The sequence below is a fragment of the Carlito syrichta genome, unplaced genomic scaffold (assembly GCF_000164805.1).
Source record: "Carlito syrichta isolate Samal-C Ts95f unplaced genomic scaffold, Tarsius_syrichta-2.0.1 Scaffold301968, whole genome shotgun sequence".
Taxonomy (NCBI): Eukaryota; Metazoa; Chordata; class Mammalia; order Primates; family Tarsiidae; genus Carlito; species Carlito syrichta.
The window spans coordinates 75,990-95,452 of record NW_007246064.1 but is presented as its reverse complement, the minus strand read 5'-3'; the positions used below and the strand labels follow the sequence as shown (position 1 = coordinate 95,452).

General features: G+C 40.4%; 1 protein-coding gene across 1 annotated transcript in view; it reads left to right on the top strand.

Annotated features, from left to right (window-relative positions):
• Positions 1–380: 380 nt before the first annotated feature.
• The window catches only part of LOC103258125 (forkhead box protein Q1), a gene marked incomplete at its 3' end in the record, with an annotated part of 27,591 nt that continues 8,508 nt past the window's right edge, over positions 381–19,463 (top strand). Inside the window, exons 1-4 of the mRNA XM_021711256.1 lie at positions 381–448; positions 1,311–1,496; positions 4,888–4,922; positions 5,175–5,359. Coding sequence (XP_021566931.1) covers positions 381–448; positions 1,311–1,496; positions 4,888–4,922; positions 5,175–5,359 — 474 coding nt within the window. The remainder of the gene's footprint in view (positions 449–1,310; positions 1,497–4,887; positions 4,923–5,174; positions 5,360–19,463) is intronic.

Sequence of the window (19,463 nt, the reverse complement as noted above, 5' to 3'; positions counted from 1 at the left end):
AGAGGGTAGAGGGAGGGAGTGAGAGACCAGAAGAGTCAGGGAAGTGAAACATCACAGAAAGCAGGAAGGGGGCATGGTCCGTGTGACCCCAGCTGGGTTTGCTAACTGATCTTGGGGAAGTCAGGCTCTCACCCTCCCACAGATGCTGGGAGACAGGGGCTCTACCTTCAGGGGTCAGCTGGAACAAACAGTGGGTCTTTTTGGCAGGCTTGAGTTTGCTAAGGTAGGCCCTTGAATAAGGGTTGGAGTCATTCTAGAGTTCCTTGAGCTGTTGGAAACTGTTAGTGTTTTATTGGAGTCTTTACAGACCCAGATTGAGGCTGAGTGGAAAAGCACTCAGAGGGACTCTGTCAGGCTCAAAAGACTATGGGGGGGGGCGCATGTCGAAGTTCTGCCGAACCCAAGGATTCCCAGGGAGAATTGCTGGAACAGGTAACTTAGAGGGACAGTGCGCAAAGTTCTGGAGCATTTGATTTGCACGAAGCAGGGAATGAGATGGGGAGAAGGGCCAAGTGGGAGGCTGCATGTATCTCTAAAATCAGAACAGAGAGAGCCAGCAGGGGAATTCAGATTTTTTTCCTGGGGGTGATGGAAGCCACAGGTTGATGGCTGAGGAGATGGTCTGTGATGACTTGGTGGTGGCTGGGGCAGGTTAGCACCCCATAGCTATAGCAATAACCCCAAGAGAAATGAGAGGGTCTGGAGGAGCCTGCCACTAGGACCAGGGGTGCCTTGGGTAGATTTTGTTTCATACATTTTTTTTTTTTTTTGAGTTGGAGTCTCACTCTGTTGCCCAGACTGGAGTGCAGTGGCCGCTCCCAGACACCACAGCCTCGACCTGCTGGGCTCTGGCAATCCTTTGTTTAATACATATTTAAGGGATTCACTTGGAGGGAATGCCAGAGGGACACATGAATCTGGTGGGACATCTGTAGGTGAGGAAGGTGCAGGAAGCCAGCCTGGAAGATGACAGTTCAGACTGGCCCTGCTATGGCTAGAACTCTCACTGGAAAGGCTTGGCAGAGGTGGCAGTTGTATGGTCCCCAGTGAGGACTAGAAGACAAAAATCCCTCCGTATACATTCTTCACATCTTGGTATTTAGTCACTTCCTGAGTATGTGCCATCTGAGAAAATTATCTCAAGCTCAGTGAGAATTTAAAACTGTCGATCCATTGCTAAGTTCCTGATTGTTAGACCTGCCACTCTCTATCTCAGCCTCAGTCCACTATAGCCTTGGAAGTCACCAATTTTCTTGAATTGATCTCATGAAGCTTATTTCTATTCCGCCTCTCTGCTCTCTCGTGGTTAGTTCTGAGTGTGAGTGTAGCAGGAGGGCTTTTTTCACTGTGCAAGGACTGATGGTGGGGAAGGATGGGAAGACAGCGGGCCAGGAAGACGACACTGCTACAAGATCTTCCAACCGGACTGAACAGGTGGCAAGAGGTGCTGCTGGAATGGCCCCCAGGACCACCCCAACTAGCAGAACCTCCAAAGGGTGGGCTTCTAGCTCACCACGCTGTCTTTGCTCCCAAGACTCCAGTTGTAAAAATGAACCTATCTATTGAACAACTACATCTTGCCATGCTCTTGACTACTTTAATTACATCACCCCACCCAATTATGATTTAATATGCACATCTGATCTATATTATATTATATAATTATATAATGTATTATAGACACATATTAGATAAATCACCTTCCAACTGTAACATACAATTATAATATGTGTCCACAATGTACTATATGCACTACTCCATCTAATTATGCCCAAAGTCCTTAATTGGATATTAATCTTCCTGTTATGTGGATGAGAACATGGAGAGCTTCTAGTAACTTGGCCAAGACCACACAGCAGATCTGGGACTTAAATCCAAGTTCAGAGGGAGTCCCAGGCCTTTGTAGACCATTTTGCCAAATGTTGTCTCCCTGGGGTCCTGTTTCTTCCTCTTATTCATTTGGTCTAATCAGGGCTACAGAACAACAAAGGACACCACCCAGCCCACCAGTCAGTCAACCACAATGTTTTGGCTCTATGGCACAGAGCCCTATCAAAGTTACTTAAACCTGCCCTTCCAGGGTTTCACACGGCATGCTCCAGGTCCCACTTCTGGCTGGAGTCAACAAATCCCAGGAACACTGTGGTAGAACTGAGGTGGCTCCCCAGTGTCAATTCTCCCCTATTTCTATTGCTATTCCTTCATGATAGAACCCCCAGTTATTAAACACTTCCACAAAGACTACATTTCCCAGTCTCCTTCTGGCTAGGTGCAGCCATGTGACAAAATTCTGGCCAATAAGGCTTCAGCCAAAATGTTATATGAAAATCCTGGAAAATAAGGAAGAAGCCCCTTTTTTGACCCTCCTTCCTTCCAGCTGGTTGGAATGTGGCCATGATGGCTGGAGCTCAGGCATTCAGTGTGCATTATGAACTTTGGGAGACAGAAGAGAAAGCTGGAAGGAGCCTGGGTCCTCGGGTGCTTAGAGGAACAGCTACATCAGGCTTAGATTGCCCACCTGCCAACTTTTTATGGGGACACATCAAACACTTGAGTTCCTAGCAGTCATAAACTAATCTTGACTTGGAACAGTGACTCACACCTGTAATCCCAGCACATTGGGAGGCTGATGTGGGAGGATTGCTTGAACCCAGAAGTTCAAGATCAGCCTAGACAATATAGCAAGATCTCGTCACTACAAAAAATGTGTCATTTATGGTGGCACATGCCTGTAGTCCCAGCTACTCAGAAGGCTGAGGCAGAAGCACCTGAGCCTAGGAGGTCAAGGGTGTGATGAACTATAATCATGCCACTGTACTCCAGCATGAATGACACAGTGAGACCCCAACTCAAAAATAAAAAATCTAAATAACAATTTTTTTAAAAAAGAAAAACTAATCTTATCCCTACCTTTTATAGGCAACAACAGTGTGAGGAAGCTATTGCTATTTCTTCTATTTTCTCTAAATTAAACATTCGTCACCTGCTGAGTGATTCATGCTGACTCTTAGAACAGAAAAAGCTGCCTATGCATTAGGGGACATTTATATTCCTCACCATACTGCATTTTGCTACATCAAGGGGGGAAAAACCAGAATAGAACACAGCACATTCTGCAGCTGAAGAAGCAAACTATCCAAACCCAATCACTTGCGCTCTGATTTTTCATGAGCTATTTATGACTTTTGTTCTGCATCATTAAATACTAACCACTCAACTTATCTTCTGGTCCCCATAACATTCAAAACTTTGTATCAGTGGTGACATCAGTCTCCCCATTGAGGCAATAGAAACCTTCACATCTCAAACATTTTGCTTCAAAATGACAAGCCTCCGGTCCAAAATCTTCTTTTATTCAATGCACTGACTGTCTCTGTTTGTTCTTTCTTTCCCCAAAGCAGACCAGAAGAGAGGCAGTATTCTGGGAAGGCACCAGGTAGACAGAGCCCTCGCTTGCCCTCAAGGCTGTGAGTCAAACTGTTCTGAAGTTGGCCCTCTTTGGCTAGACTATCCTGACTTCCTAATTCATGTATGCTTCCTGGGGGCACTACTTTATATAAACTGAGAGTTGATGATTTCACAAGTGCCCTTTAACATTGACTGTTTACTATATGCTCTACACTGCTCTAGGTTCTTAGAAGCCATGGAAGGAAACCACAAAGGGACCTTCTCTCAATGGCCAGGTGGGTTTCCTTATGATTTCCTGAAAAGCACAATATTTGTTATTTAAAATGTAGATTTTTGCTGTATACTAGATCAGAAATTAGTCAGAGACTATAAACCTGTTTAAATGTAAATTAATAGATGACAATAATAATGACTGTATAATCATAAGTCACATCAAAGGACTTTTTTCTCTCATAGCAACAGAAAACATGGCTATAAGTGAACAGTTTGACAATCATGCTAAAGCAGCTCAGATTTACTATGAGTATTCAGTAAGACTCATGTGAAACTATAAAGATTATATCTTTATACTTGAACCTTTTCTGACAGTAAAAATCAAGGCAGTCTAGTAACATGAAGACATAAAGTCATATTTCAACTCTACCAATCAGCAAGCAAGTCTGGTGAAACCACTTACTTTCCAAATGTTCTCATAGCAATGATGCAGTTACCAAAGCTCACCTCTGGGCCACTCTGAGTGGGAAGAGAGCCACCACCCGTGGGGATGCCTGGTACAATTCTCAGCAGGTAGAGACTGCTTCATAAACATTGACCAAATCTCAGTCTAAGCCTATAGTTTAGAATTTATAAATAATACTGGAAAAAAATGCTATATCATAGGTTAACCATATGCTCTAAAAGTCAGATTAATATAGTTCACAGATAGAGTTTCAAAATGAAGCTAGTAGCCAATAATAATGAAAATAATGACAACAGTTTCTCCAACACATCCTATATGTCAGACACTGTGCTAGACACTTTATATAAGTGATCTCATTTAATCCTCACAATAACTTTATGGGAAGGTACTATCATCCCCATTCTACAGATATGAATGCAGATCTAGAACAAGTGGTGGCTGTAGCAAAAGATGAGGGGAAACCAGAACTCTTGAGACTTGCTAGGAGGCAGCAAATGGACCCACCAACCCAGGCAGACTTTCTGTGAGAAGCTTTTCCTGCAGTGTGAGTTCAGCCAAGTCCTTCATTCACATAAGCAGGTATCAAACAGCATAAATTATAAACATTATGAGGTTTATAATTCATAATTTATAAAACTTGCAGGTATATTGGAAAGACTACAGAAAGCAAGAGGTTTTGTAAAGCCAAAAGCAGGTAGTAAGTTGTATTAGGTGATCTAGATAAAAGTGAGTTGGCAAGGAAGAATTTCTCTTCATTAATTCAATTTCTTGTACCATCATTTTTGAATTTTGGCTTTTAGGATCCTCCAGGTCAACATACGCTTCCAAGCTTCAGGTAAAGCAATGGTTTCAGCATCTGGGAAACCCATGAGATTATATGCAATTTTCCTAGGCATGTGCATTTGTGTGTTTTTATACAGAGAAGGTTCCCAGTATTAATCAGATCTCAAAGTAACCTATGAACTAAAAAGGTTAAAAGCCCTGCTCCAAACCTCCCTTCCCCCCGCTGAGAGTTAGGCAGTGCTCCAGGGGATGCAGTTCCCCTTAGATCCTGCCCATGGCCAGCTGAAGTTCTTTCTGCCTCCAGGAAGCTCAAAGGCCACTTCTCCTAGGAACACGGCCCATAGTGAGGATCCTCAACTGCTTGTTGCAACAGATGTGATGTCTCTTATCCAGAGAGTGGGCCAGGGAAGCTGCATTTTATTTCTGGTAATCCTCTGCAAAGACCGGCAGGAAAACTTAAGGCCAGACTTACCAGAAAATATGAAGAAGGTAAAAATCCGCCTTCTAATATAGTCATACATCCCTGCACTGGTGGTGAATCCTCAGTCAAAACATAAACATTGAATGGGATAGACTAGACAAAAATATATCCAAGTTATTGTGTGATAATGACTTCCTGAAACTTTTGTTTTAGTCTGTGTGTGTGTGTGTGTGTGTGTGTGTGTAACTGCAATTTAAACCGGTGCATCTCAGTTAGAAAACAACTTGAGAAGATAGATCCTGGTCACCCATGCAGCTGGTACATGATGTCACTGTCACTGTACTTGTGAAGGGCTGTGAAGTTACAGGGAAAACAAAACCAGTGGGGACAGAGGACCTGGATTCAGGTCTGGAATGTGCTCTGTCCCTGGTCAAGTCCTATCATTCTTTTGAGCCTTTTTTCTCATTTGTATAATGAAGATAATCAGTCTCACTCTGCCTATCTCAAAGGATTGTTGTGTGGTTCAAATGGAACAACACTTGCTAAACATTGTATATGTCAAAACACAAGACCTACATATGGCATTTTGAATTGTTGATTTGTAGTGGGAAGTTCAAAGGAGGAAGAGATGAATAACAGGGTTGTTCAGGAGGTATAGGGGGCACAAAGAGTGTTATATTTTGTCCCCCAAATGACACATGTTGGAAACTTAATTTCCAATGCAACAGTGTTGGGTGGTGGGGCCTTGTGGGAGATGTTTGGGTCATGAGGATTTCATTCTCATGAACGGATTAATGCTGATAAAAAGAGGGCTTGAGGCTGTTAGTTCATTCTCTTGCTCTCACGCATTGCCTTTCTGCCATGGGATGATGCAGCCAAGAAGGCCCTCATCAGATGCCAGCCCCTCTGTCTTAACTTCCTAGACTCCATAACTGTGAGAAATAAATTTATCTTCTTTATAAGGATGGCATTCTGATAGAGCAACACAAAATGGACTAAGACAAAGTGTTATCTAGATCTCTGGAATCATCCCATGTAGCAGTCTTCCAGTTTCCCTGTGTGTCCAGCTAGAGGAGGCTGTCCAGGTACTGCCTCAGGAGAACCCCTACCGCAATGATTGTGAGCAACACAAGCAAAGGAAGTTTCAAGTTTGTTTTGTTTTTATGTGTCATTGGCCCTGGACTACTATTTGATAGCACTTGAATATCTAGGGCTGACCAGTTTGTTCTGGCTCACCCAACCCCTGCAAAGCCCTAGGAAATTCACACAACCTCCTCATTACTGATGAAGCAAGGCAACTTGAAGTGCATGCCTCTTCCTGGAGAGAACACTGATGTTCTTTCTACTTCATGGAAAAGTCTTGCAACATACTGGTTCTGTCTTCTTGCATGAGTCATAGACTAAAGAATGAAGAAGCACATCTGATTGGCAAACAAGGAAAAAAAGAAAAGAAAGCATGCTGTGATGATGTGTTCTTGGAACATAACTCCAAGTCAGTTTACATGAACAAGATCAACATGTAAATCTCTTTGCAGGGCATGCTGCTAGAGGACACAAAAAAATTTCATTCCTTTTTCTTTTTACTGATTAAAAAGAAAACAGATACATAAAAATCAAATAGTAAAATTAGTTTCCTGGAAGAAAACAATATCAACAATTTAAAGTACATTTTTCCAAGCTTGTTTCTTTGACTAAACTAAAAGGTGGATATACATAAATGTAGACATAGCATAAATGTTATTTTGCAACCTACTTTTTTACCCATCAGTATGGCGGAGAGCTTTATCCATGATGGTGAATGAAGACTCTGAACACTGCCATCAGTGTTTGTAATCTGTCATACAGATGAAGCAGAATGTATTAACCAATCTCATTGAAGGATATTTAAATTGATTCTGAATTTTTGCTTCCATAAACAATGACAGGATAAACATTGTTATATATTCATCATTGTGCATTTGTCCAGTTATCTTCCTTGAATAAGTTTCTAGGAGAAGAATGACCAAATCAAAAACAATCTGCATTTTAAATGTTAATGCATTTTGCCAAACTGCCCTGCAGCAGTGGGGTACCCAGTCCCATCACCCCAGAACAGTACACAAGAATTTGTTTCCTCACACCTAACCAACAGTGGGTATAGTCAGGTCTTTCACCTTTTTTTCCAATCTGATAGGTAACAAATAATATTTCCTTTTGCTTTAATTACCTTTTTAAAATTTCAGTTAGATGTTAGATTATTAATACCAATTATCAGTACAAATATACTACTAGCAATGATAATAACTAATGTGCACTAAAAGCTCTCTATGTACGAGGCACTGTGTTAAAGCACTTCACAGAATTATTTCTGTAATTTTCACAATATCCTCTCAAGGCAGGTAAAATGGGTATCCTATTTTACAGATAAAAACAAAGACTTGGAGAGGTTACTTTGCTGAAGGTCATGGAGCCAGCAAATACTAAATCCGAACTTAGCCCAGGTTGATCTGTCCCCAAAGCCCATGATAGGCAGCAGACATAGTATATCCATGTATTTCCATACACACGTGCTAGTTCTGTTTCTTCTATTATGTTTTCATACGTGAATTTTATGAGTTTTTGTGTTTCTGCCCATTTTTTTCAATTGGAGTGCTCGTTCATCTTTTTGTTATTACTAACTCTTGTATTTTAAGAATATTAACTCTCATTTTTTTTTCCTCTGTGGGATGTATTCACACCCAATTTACACCTTTCACTTCTGTTATGATTAGAACAACCATGTGAGTGACAGCAGCAAGAAGCCCTGAGGCCTGGCACAAGGCTCCTGAAGTACAGATGAGCACAAGAAAGTGGCCACACTGATGGGTTAGAATTTATCAGTAACCCAGTCATGGACACAGAGGTTTGGATAACAGAACACATGACAATGGAAAAAAGGAAAGAAGCGACAGAGAAGATGGACCAATGGAGCCCACAGCATTCTCCCCTTCTGTACAAAGGAAGGCTCCTTCTGAGGGCTTTTTTCCCCTTGCAAGACATTTTCTGACACTTTTCTCCACTTGTGTCACCATACCCCAAGTACAAGGTTTTTAACACTCAGCACACTTTTTAGGGCTCAAAAATCTCTTTTTATTCCCAAACTTGAATTATCCTTTATCAAAGAGGAGAATATGCTTTGTCCATAGACCACCTTTCAGAAACCAGGGCAGGTGCCAAGGAGGGAATATGGGACTTGGGCCTACTCAGGCCCCACCAAGCACTGACTTGCAGTGTGTCCGCAAGCAAGTTGTTTTCTAATCCCTTGGCTTTGTTTCCTCATTAGCAGAGTGGGGAAGACAGTAGCCATATCACAATCATGTCACAGATGGTTTGAAAACTACAAAAGAAAATGTGTACCAAGTGCCAGTGCCTTGTACAAACCTCAGTGTTTAGAAGCTGGCCCTCTGCCTCCAGCTGGGTCCTTAGAGATGGTGGTAGCAAAGTCCTTGTGGGCCTTCATCAGGGAAATGAAAGAATTGTTAAGACTAAGTTGTTCTATTAAACTGTAACTTCAGTTTATGTGTCATCCCCAAAATTGTTCCAAGGGACACTGACAGAGCTAAACAACAGGATAGCAGGACATTCCCTAACTCTTATCTGCCTCCTCCTCCCCTGCATGAGGGCACCAAGCCTTGCAACTACAGCCTAATTGTGGAATTTACAATTCTTTGCCTCAGTGGCTATTCCTGAACTATCGGTGGTCCCAGAAGACTTTTTTTTAAAATGTAGGATTGTAGGTTTGTAATATAAATGAAATAATACTAGGATTTATTCAGAGAAGATCAAAACTTCTTGGAAGTAACAGATGAGAAAGGTGACCCACTTCATTTACTATAAGAACCAAAGCAATCCCTCCTTTGCTGATACCTACTTATTAGTTCCCAGCCATACCTCCCCACCCTCCGCACCCCTCTCCTTTGGCCCTGGGCTGTGTTTATTATAATAATACCATTCCTTTGGAAAGCATGTTAGCCTTAAAGGAAATAGGCCTACCAGGAATGGAGCCCTACTCTTTGTCAAGCACTGTAGATACACACCTTATCCCCACAGCAGCCCAGAAGATGTGTGTTGCCACCTGCTCAAAAAGGAGGAAACTGAGATTCAGGGAATTGAGCAGTCTCCAAAGCCACATTAGTGGTCAATGACCCAAATGCAATGCACAGATGCATGCGCCGCCACCTCATCCCCTCATCTGCCGTGGCTTCATCTGTCTGCTCTATTGACTCTATGAAGCACCCTCACACACCATTTCCTCCTTGATCTTCCCCCCAAGTCTTTCAAGGTGGCACAGTTCCTTTGTCTCCCTTTGCTGATGGGAGGCTCATACCCTCACTGAGGTGGCATGTGTTGCTTCTGGGAAGCAGGATCTCATGGGTCTCAACCACCACCCCAACAGCGTCCCACAAGTCAGGGCGGGGGGGGGGTAACCCATCTAAGAGCTCAAAAGCCCTCTGTTGAAGGAAGACAAAAACACTTACACTATTTTTGTGACCAAAAATACTCAACTTAGAAATACTTCTGGATACTTCAACAGGATCTAAGTCAACGTTGACCAACTCAATGGGAAATCCTGAGTTCAGAGGTGCTGGATCCCCCAGCCCTCCTCCCCAAGGGGATCACTTTGATTTCAGCAAAAAGGGGCCTCAGCCTTCTCCTGGAGGTCATTACCACAGCTTGGTTTACCTGTAAAAGCTTATCAATACAACCAATCCCTCAGGGCCACAGTTAGAAGCAAAACCAAGTCCAGTTCCTAAGGAGGAAGTACCAAATACAGCCAAAACAAATGTTGGCTGAGATGAGGGATTAGGATAAAACTACAAGAAAAGCTGGCACAATAAAACACACTTACCCTGCATGAGTCAAGGGCATGACATGCATATCTGCTAAACAGTGCAACATTATGATCAACTTACAGCCTCTCCAAGTGGCTTTCAGTGAAGTATTGTTAGGGCTTTGCAGCATGTAGACAGGAGTCATAGACTTTTGAGCTGAAAAAAGATATTTGGGACAATCCAGTCCAATCCCTGTATTTAACAATTGATGGAATTAATGTCCAAATGGGTTCTGTAACTTGCTCAAAGTTATACAGATGGAGATAATAGGAAAGTGACCAGAAGTCGGGTGGCAGAGCTCCAGTAACATTCTCACACATTTCATTTTCAGTCCTCAAATGCATGTTCCTCCAATTTTCCTTTTTCCCTCCAGCAACATGTGTCTGTATACATACACATGCACAGACAAATACATGCATGCACACATACACACAGATATACATGCACACATGCACATGCTTATAGGCACACTTTACCTGATGCCTCAAACCCTAAAGACCACGTCCTCACAAGCCCTTCTGGACATCTGAGAAGCAATATAACTTTGGTAGCACCGTTGACAATGAAACTTGCTGAGAGAAACAATGGGCAGCAGGAGGGTAAACAAAGGTTTACCTTCAGTTTTATGTTTATAACACTGTTCACTGACAGCCGGGCCAGTAGCAGTGTTGACCTATAGGGATGTTAAATGATTAAGTGGGAAAATGTGGACAAGGGCTCCGAAAGGTGCCTAGTGCCCAGCTGACCCTCACATACGTCCTTGGTGGGGATATGTCATTTCTTGGGAGGCAGGAGAACATTTCAGTGTAAAGCCCAGTTCCCTCTCTGCTCTTACCTCTGGACAGCCTGCCCACCTTGTTCATCTCTGGCCTCCACATATACATGGGTTGCTGTCAGGAAGGAATGAGGTCACGGGCCTCTGTGACTGGACTCTGCCAGCACATACTAAGTGCTCAACAAACAAAAGGCAATCAAGACAGCGATTTGCATATTGTGGAGATACATACCATCCCACCTCTCTCTCTGCAAAACTCCAGATCTACAGTTTCCTCTTTGAAGGCGAGTTTTGCAGTCTTGCGGCACCAAGGTATTGGGTGACGCATAGAGTCAGCACTTGGGCCACTTCCATAGAAGGAAAGTTTCTCCAAAACCTTTTCAAAACTCACCTACTCAGGAAATCTTTGCCAAGGATTCTGAACAGGCTTGGATAGGTCCTTTCTAACAGATACTCAGCACTTGATCTGTATAGTATTACTTTCCACACATTGCTAAATTGCTTTCTAAGCATTCTCAAGTCATTTCACCTAGGTTTGTTCTTCCCAACACCATCATAATGCCCTAAGAGCTATAATTACCCCTCATCAGCAAAGGGAACATGTTGACCCAGTAGGATCTCAAGTCCCTGTTGCCAGGATATCTTTCCTTCCATCCTAGCCTAACCTTCAAGAGACACTGCTGAAGTCACTGTTCCCAGAAGCTCAACTTGGTAGGTGGTTAATAGCCCAGGAAAAGATGCAAAATTTTCATGTTTCCCCCTCCCTTCATACATGCTGGAAAGAAGCTCCCCTTCAGGGGCCAAGTATATGAGGCCAGATCCCACCAGGAGAAGCAAGGCAAATGCTTTGCACAGTGGTCTGGTCTCAGAACAAACTCAGATCCTCTAGGATCTCACATGCTTGGCATATGCATGGTGAATACGCTCATCTCTAAGTCAGCCCTCAAATCTGGAGATATTAGAGGAGCAATGAAAGATACAGAAGAAAGAGTCATGTTGGGGAAATCAAATTAGGTGAGAAGGTCCCTACTGGCAAGGGTTCGTGTCAAAAGTCTCCCCACCCATCCACCCTCACTGTTAGCACGTGCGTGTGAGTACACACACACACACACACACACACACACACACATACACACACATATGCATGGCCTTTGCTGATATGAAACATCTAGACTAGACATTTGGCCCAGCTCAAAAATCTTCAAATTCAATTTATTAACATCATGGATGCAGTCTCTGGGTAGGCATGTCATGGCTCACTGAAATCATTGAACCTCTCTGCAGGAAAAACATAGAAAACTGCCAAGGATTCGGCACCCAACAATATATGGCTCCCATAAATTACTCTCTTATCCTTCAAGTCTTCATCATTTGTTGAGCAATAGTCCTAAGATTATTCCTTCAGGAACATTACCACATTTAATTTAATCCTCACTATAACTCTTAATTCCCCAATGAGAAAACAACTGTCAGAAGATTAAGTAATTTGACAAGATTATACTGCTAGAAATAAATGGAAGACTTCAAAATAGACTACAAAACTATAGTAACTAAAACAACATGGTACTGGCATCAAAACAGACTCAGACTAACAGAATAGAGAATATCCCCAAAACAAGTCCACATATTTACAGGTGATTTTCAACAAAAGTGCCAGGAACACACAGTGGGAAGAGAATCATCTTCAATAAAAGGGACTGGGAAAACTGAATTTCCAAATACAGAAGAATGAAACTAGACCTCTGTCTCCCACCATACAAAAATGAACTCAAAATGGATTAAAGACTTAAATGTAATACCTGAAACGAAACTACTAGAAAAAAACATAGGGGATACCCTTTATGACATTGGACTGAGGAAGGATTTTTGGGGGGAAAGAGCTCAAAAGCACAAGCAACAGAGACAAAAATAGACAAATGGGATAACATCAAACTAAAAAGCTTCCACATAGCAAAGGAAACAATGAAGAGAGTGAAGAGAAAACCCATAGAATGGGAGAACGTATTTGCAAACTACCCATTTGATGAGGAGTTATTATTTAAATATATAAGGAACACGCACAATTTAATAGCAAAAATAACATTAAAAATTTTCAGAATAATCCAATTTAAAAATGGGTAATCTGAATAGACAGTTCTCAAATGAAGACAACCAAACGGCCAGCGGTATATCACAAAATGGTCAACATCACTAATAATCAGGGAAATGCAAATCAAAACCACAATGAAATATTACTCCACCCCAATTAGAATGGCTATTATCAAAAAGACAAAAAATAGCAAATGCTGGTGAAGATACAGGGAAAAGGAAAACTTACACACTGCACTTATGCACTGGTAAAAGTGTAAATTAGCATAGCCATTATGGAAAACAGTATGGAGTTTCCTCAAAAAATTGAAAATAGAACTACCATATGATCCAATTCCCACTACTGGGTATTTATCCAAAGGAATTGAAATTTGTATGTCAAAGAGACATCTGTACTCCCATGTTCATTTCAGAACTATTTACAATAACCAAGATATAGAATCAACCATCAACATCAATAGAGGAATGGATAAAGAAACTGTGGTATGCTAGGCATGGTGGCTCAAGCCTGTAATCCCAGCACTTTGGGAGGCTGAGGCAAGAGGATCGCTTAAGCCCTGTGGTTCAAGACTAGCCTGGACAACATGGCGAGACCTCTTCTCTACAATAAATTTTTTATAAAAAATTAGCCGGGCATGGTGGCATGTGCCTGTAGTTCCAGCTACTTGTAAGGCTGAGGCAGAAGGATCGCCTGAGTCCAGCAGGTCGAGGCTGCAGTGGCCGTGACTGTGCCACTGCACTCCAGCCTGGGTGGCAGAGTGAGACTCCAACTCAAAAAAAGAAGAAAAGAAAATGTAGTACATATACACAATGGAATACTAATCAGTCATTTTAAAAAGTGAAATCAACAGAATACAGTTTAATTTGTACAAGTCCTGCAATGCAATTCTAATAATCCTTAAATGGCCTTTTAAAAAATAGTAAAAGATAAAGACAATATTGAAAAGGGTCCACAATTTTCTGGAATTGACATCAATCCCAGGTTAAATCATGGACCCCAAAACCATCATTGTTTAATTGTGCATTCACCATGGGCTGCTGCACTTTCTCCCAGGGCCAGAGTCAGGTCCACACTGGAAATTTAGCCAGTGTGAATGCAATGCCTAGGAGGGAATAGTGCAATGACGTTAGCAGCATGATTCATGCAAGTGTCCTGTTTCTTCTTTACGTACCTATCAGTGTAAATTGAAATCTGGCAAATACTGAAGAGATACTTCTCATTAAACATACACGTGCTGGTTATTGTTTCCCCCTCTCCCAATAAAAATCAGTCCCCTCGTGCGGGTTCTCCTTATCCCACCTCGTTCTCCTTCAGTCTACCTCATTCCAAATTTATTCTACCCCATCCTACCACAACCTCATTCCAGCTTTCCTTTCCTGCCGTGCTCTTCCTGCTGCAGACTCCTGCTCCCTGGTGTCATCTCCCAAATAAACTACCTGCAGGCAGCCCCTCTCTCAGGCTCTGTCCCAAGGGAACCTAAAACAAGACAAATCATTTCCTGCCGTAATGTAATGAGCACAGTTTTAAACTTAACAAACAGAGCATGGTATCTTATAAAAGCTGCCTCAGTGCCACTTCTACTCCAAGAAGGCAGGCAGCCCTTGAAGTCCTAGGCAGAACATTCAAATGTGTAGAATTCCAGAGGATTGTATTGGTTTGTGTAATTAGTCAGAAAATTTGAAATAAGGCTGTTTCCCAAATCTTGACTGGGTGGTTGCTGTACTCCATGACAATGAAAATAAAGTTTAGCTTTACTTCCCTCAAGAGAGTAAGACAAAGAAGCAAAGAAAACCTGTTCTTGTTTTGCAATATGCCAGGGACTAGCCACATCAATGCTGAGAGGTTGTCCCCACACCTGAGTTTAAATGACTGAAGTAGCTTTCAGAACACAGTTTCCAGAAAATTGAGAACAAAATTCCCACACTAAACAAACATTTTGACTTAGAGAGAAGATTGCCCCTTAAGGTGTACCTAGAGAGTATGAAGAAAGAAATACTAATACCACAATACTCCAAAAGTTAACAACATAGAGCTTGGGAAACCAACCTTGTGCTTTACCAAATATACAAAAGATCCTAGGAGCATTCCAAAAGGATAAGGGTTACCTGCAGATTAGTAGAAGAAACCAGATCGACTGCCTGCATAGCTCAGAACCACTTTTGGGAGTACACCTACATATGACTCATTGAACATGCCAGTTATGATCAACCAACACACTGGTAAAACGTTTCAGAGGTTCCAAGGCATTACAGAGAAATGGAGTTCATAGCAAGACACTCCAAGCGGTCCTGACCGGTAGGAAAACCACCACGTTGGTTCTTACACACAGGTGTTGTAAGTAGGGAGACTAAAGAGACCTTCACCACTGTTTCAGGGCATGGGGCACAGGTGTAAAACCATCAGGCGATGGGAGGAGGGCCAAATGAATTTCTCCAGGTCCCTGAATCTTCTGTGCTACAGTTTGCAGTCTTACAAAATTAGGCTGACGATATAAGGGGAAAATCCTGAGGAAGAAGAAAGAGCATAAGAGAAAGTGCTTTGTAAAAATAAATGATTCCATGCATACTAGTATGAGACATTCACATTTGCTTAGAAAATCTATGTTCATAAGTCAGCCCTATAGACTAGCATGAAGGGAAACACACAAAAAAAGACTAGAAATAGCTTTTACATACTCTTTAGCACTAAAAAAGCATCCTTGTTTTATGGGTAGTACACAAAGCCATTCTTGTTTAGTTGAAGGAGACCTAATGGGGACTTCTCTCTCTTGTCAGTAGCATTTGACCGCAGCTTTAGAACATAATCTTGAAGGTAACATACAGGTTGATACGTCAACTTTTCCTTAAGCAAGTTAAAAGACATTCTACTTTTCATTGGAGCTCAAATTTATCACTGTCATTGATATTTTGAAAACAAGTACATAGCTATAAATAATAGTTCCATTTACACAGTCTAGAAATTCAACCTAGCTGAGGCCCAGTCTCTATGATAAATTATCAAATTAACATAACTTCGAGCTAGTTACGGAGCATCAGTGGCTGCTAACATTACTTTTGCAATGGAAAACCAAACCAACACCTTTAAGGTAGTCTTGCCAAAAAAAAAAACTAATCTGAATCTGATCAAGGTTCTAAATTCAATTACCAATTACCTGGAAATTCACGTGGAGGAACATGTTAAAAGACGCCATGGGAATGCAGTCAGGAAAATCCAGGATGTGGGAAACTACAATCAAGCATTTCAGGTTTTTTCAACAAAAGAAAATGGAAGGAAAAAGAGAAAGGTGAAGAGTAGACTTAATTATATATTAAATAAAGGTAGAAAAACATACCCACCAATTGAAACTTTATTTGGATCCTGATTCAAATACATAAATAGTTTTTTAAATGTATGACTTTGACTCTTGGGCATGAAGAAGAAACTGGTATAGAAATTTTTTTTCCTCTCTAAAATAAATGTAAAATTATGCAACATATTTTTAAAAAACATCTTTTTCAGACATAGGATTTCAAGCAATCTAAGACTGTGATCCCTAAGAGAAGGAAACAAAAGAGCTGAGTTTTATAACTATCCTGAACTTCCACCTGAAAGCAACTTTAAAACAACATCAAAAGGATAGGAAAGGTCAGGAAAAGCACCACTTCTCCCCAAGTTGAGGAGAAACAGATCAGAGTTTAGAGAGGCTGAACCAGCTGGAATTTGTATAGCAAAGCTCAGCGACAACTGAATTGCACAAAGGAAGAGTTCAAGAGATCTGCTTAAGGGGCCTCTTGAGTCTTTGGTTGAATACTAATCTGGCATTCATGGGGTAAAAATCCACAAGGACAGGAAAAGAACTCAAAATGTATAACCAAAATAGTTCTAAGAACTGATTACAGGGCTAAAAGGCACACAGATTCTAACTGTTCAGAGTAGACACTCTTCTAGAACACTGAGGGCAATATATAGAAATGTCAGAAAGGTCACACCTTAGTACTAGGGCTACCTTAGTACGGTCTATTCTAGAATTGCCCTAAAAAGCCTTTAAAACAAGCCTAGTAAGGCTTAATCAGAAATACATGTAACTTACCTGTCTTCCAAAAAAAATTCAAAATTTTTTAAGGAAAAAAGCAGCATCCAAATATTCAACAGTACAAACCACATAATGTCCTGCATTTAATCAAAAATTACTAGACATGCAAACCAATCAGCAAATTGTGACTCATAACAAAGGGTAAAGTCAGAAAAAAAAATTCATAAAGGTCAAAGATGCTGGAAACAGTAGAAGAGGAATTTTTTTTACAAACTATTGTGAGTATGTTTAAAATTTTAAAGAAAAACATGAATAGGTTGAAGAGAGAAATGAAACATATTTTTAAAAGACTCAATGGGAATTCTACAAAAGAAAAATACAATTTCTCTGTATGATCTTGACAGTTGATCAGATACTGCAAAACAAAGATCACTGAGCACTAAGACACTGTAATAGAAAATATTCAAGCAATGGACAGAGAAGAAAAAAGACAAAAAAAAAATCAACTCAGTAATGTTTAGGACAATATCAATCAGTCAAACATACATGTAATAGAGTCCAAAAAGACAGAATGGGTGTCAAAAACAAAATTGTTTTCATAAAATAATGACTAAATTTTTCATCTCTGCTGTGAAAAATAAATCCACAGACACAAGAGGCTCAGTCATATCCAAGATGAATAAATGCAAACAATAATATAATCAAACTGCTAAAAATTTGTTATAAACAGGAAATATTTTAGGTAGCCAGATATATAACATACATATGTATATGTTTTAAGTGGCCAGATATATATATATATTTTAAGTGACCATATACATAATATAAAGATATTTTTGTGACATATAATGTGACAGAAAGCAGAGGGGAAGTAAGACTGACTGTGAGAGCAAGAGGCAGTTTTGAGGAAATGTTCTGTCTTGGTTATGATAGTGGTTGCAGGAGTGCATATATTTGTCAGGACTCACTGAACTGTATTCTTAAAATCGGTACATTTTATTGTATGCAAAATGTATATCAATAAAACTGTAGTATGTAGGTGGCAGGGGAATAGGAAGAAAAACAATTAGTCATAAATTGATAATTATTGAAGCCAGGTATTGGGTACGTGGGGGTTCATAAAACTATTTGTTTCTACTTTTACAACTACTTGAAACTTTCCACAATAAAAAATTCTTTTGAGTGCTTTAAAACACATAAACGATGTTACAAATTATACAGTTAAAAGAACTGAGTAGTTATTTTGAGTGAGAGATACTGAGGGGCAACCAAAAGCATAAACAATGGTCTTTACCCTCAAGGAACACATGATTTAATTCAGAACCTATGATATGCCAAGTAATAGAAGTATATGATAAGAGCCACATGAGACCTCCTATTAGTTAGGATTAGGTTGGGTTCCAAGGAAAAGAAATCCCACAATAACAAAGATTTAAATAAGATAGACGTTTCATTGTCTCTCACATAGAAATCTGGAAGTAAGCCATCAAAACTGGCATAACCCAATTTGCAACAATGCCATTCACAACCATTATCTCACTTAACCTTTTTTACAACCCAATAAAGAAGGTACTGCCCAAGGTCATATCTAAATGTCAGGATTTGATCCTGAATCTGAAACATTTTCTATGAAAAAAATTATAAAATAACATTCTCATACTTTTTCTTACTGCTTCACTATAAATACTCAGTTTAATTTCACCAAGATTGAGGAACGAGATGGAGGCTTTGTGGAAATTTTGAATATTTTAACATTCTTAAAGATGTCACTATTCTTCATTAAGCCCAGTTGCATATCATAACTTGTACAAATAGTCTCTTTTAATAAAATATTATGAGCACTGATCTGACACTTATTAACCATGATTAGAATAATTTTCTTAGCTCAAAGATACTGAGATTAAGTGAAAATAAAAGGAGAAGAGAAGTAATCCAAACTCCCTGATAAGGAATTAAAAATGGTAATGCTATTTACTGATTCAATCATTTGCTGAGAGGACACATTGGTTTTACACAGAATAACTTGATTATGGTCTGTCCTGAAACAAAGCTGACTCCACAGACTTTAAGAGAATGGTGAAGGCAGTGCACAAAGCAACTGACATGGAAAAGACTTTAAATATTAAGAATATAAGCTTGAGATGCAATTCTATCTATATATGAATATAATCATTATGTGGATAATGTCTGCATTCCTATAGTTTGGGCAAAAAATGTGGAATTCCACTAAACTCAAAAGGCAGAATTACAACAAATCATTATCAGTATTATGTAAAACAGGTTATTTTTATTTTTGAAAGCAAATATAGTGCTGATTAATTCAGTCTGCATTGGCACATGCTGCCAATTCTGAACATCATACTCAGTGTTAATATTCTGCACATTCTGCCAGGCTCGGTGGCTCAGCCTGTAATCCCGCATCTTTGGGAGGCTGAGGTGAGTGGAT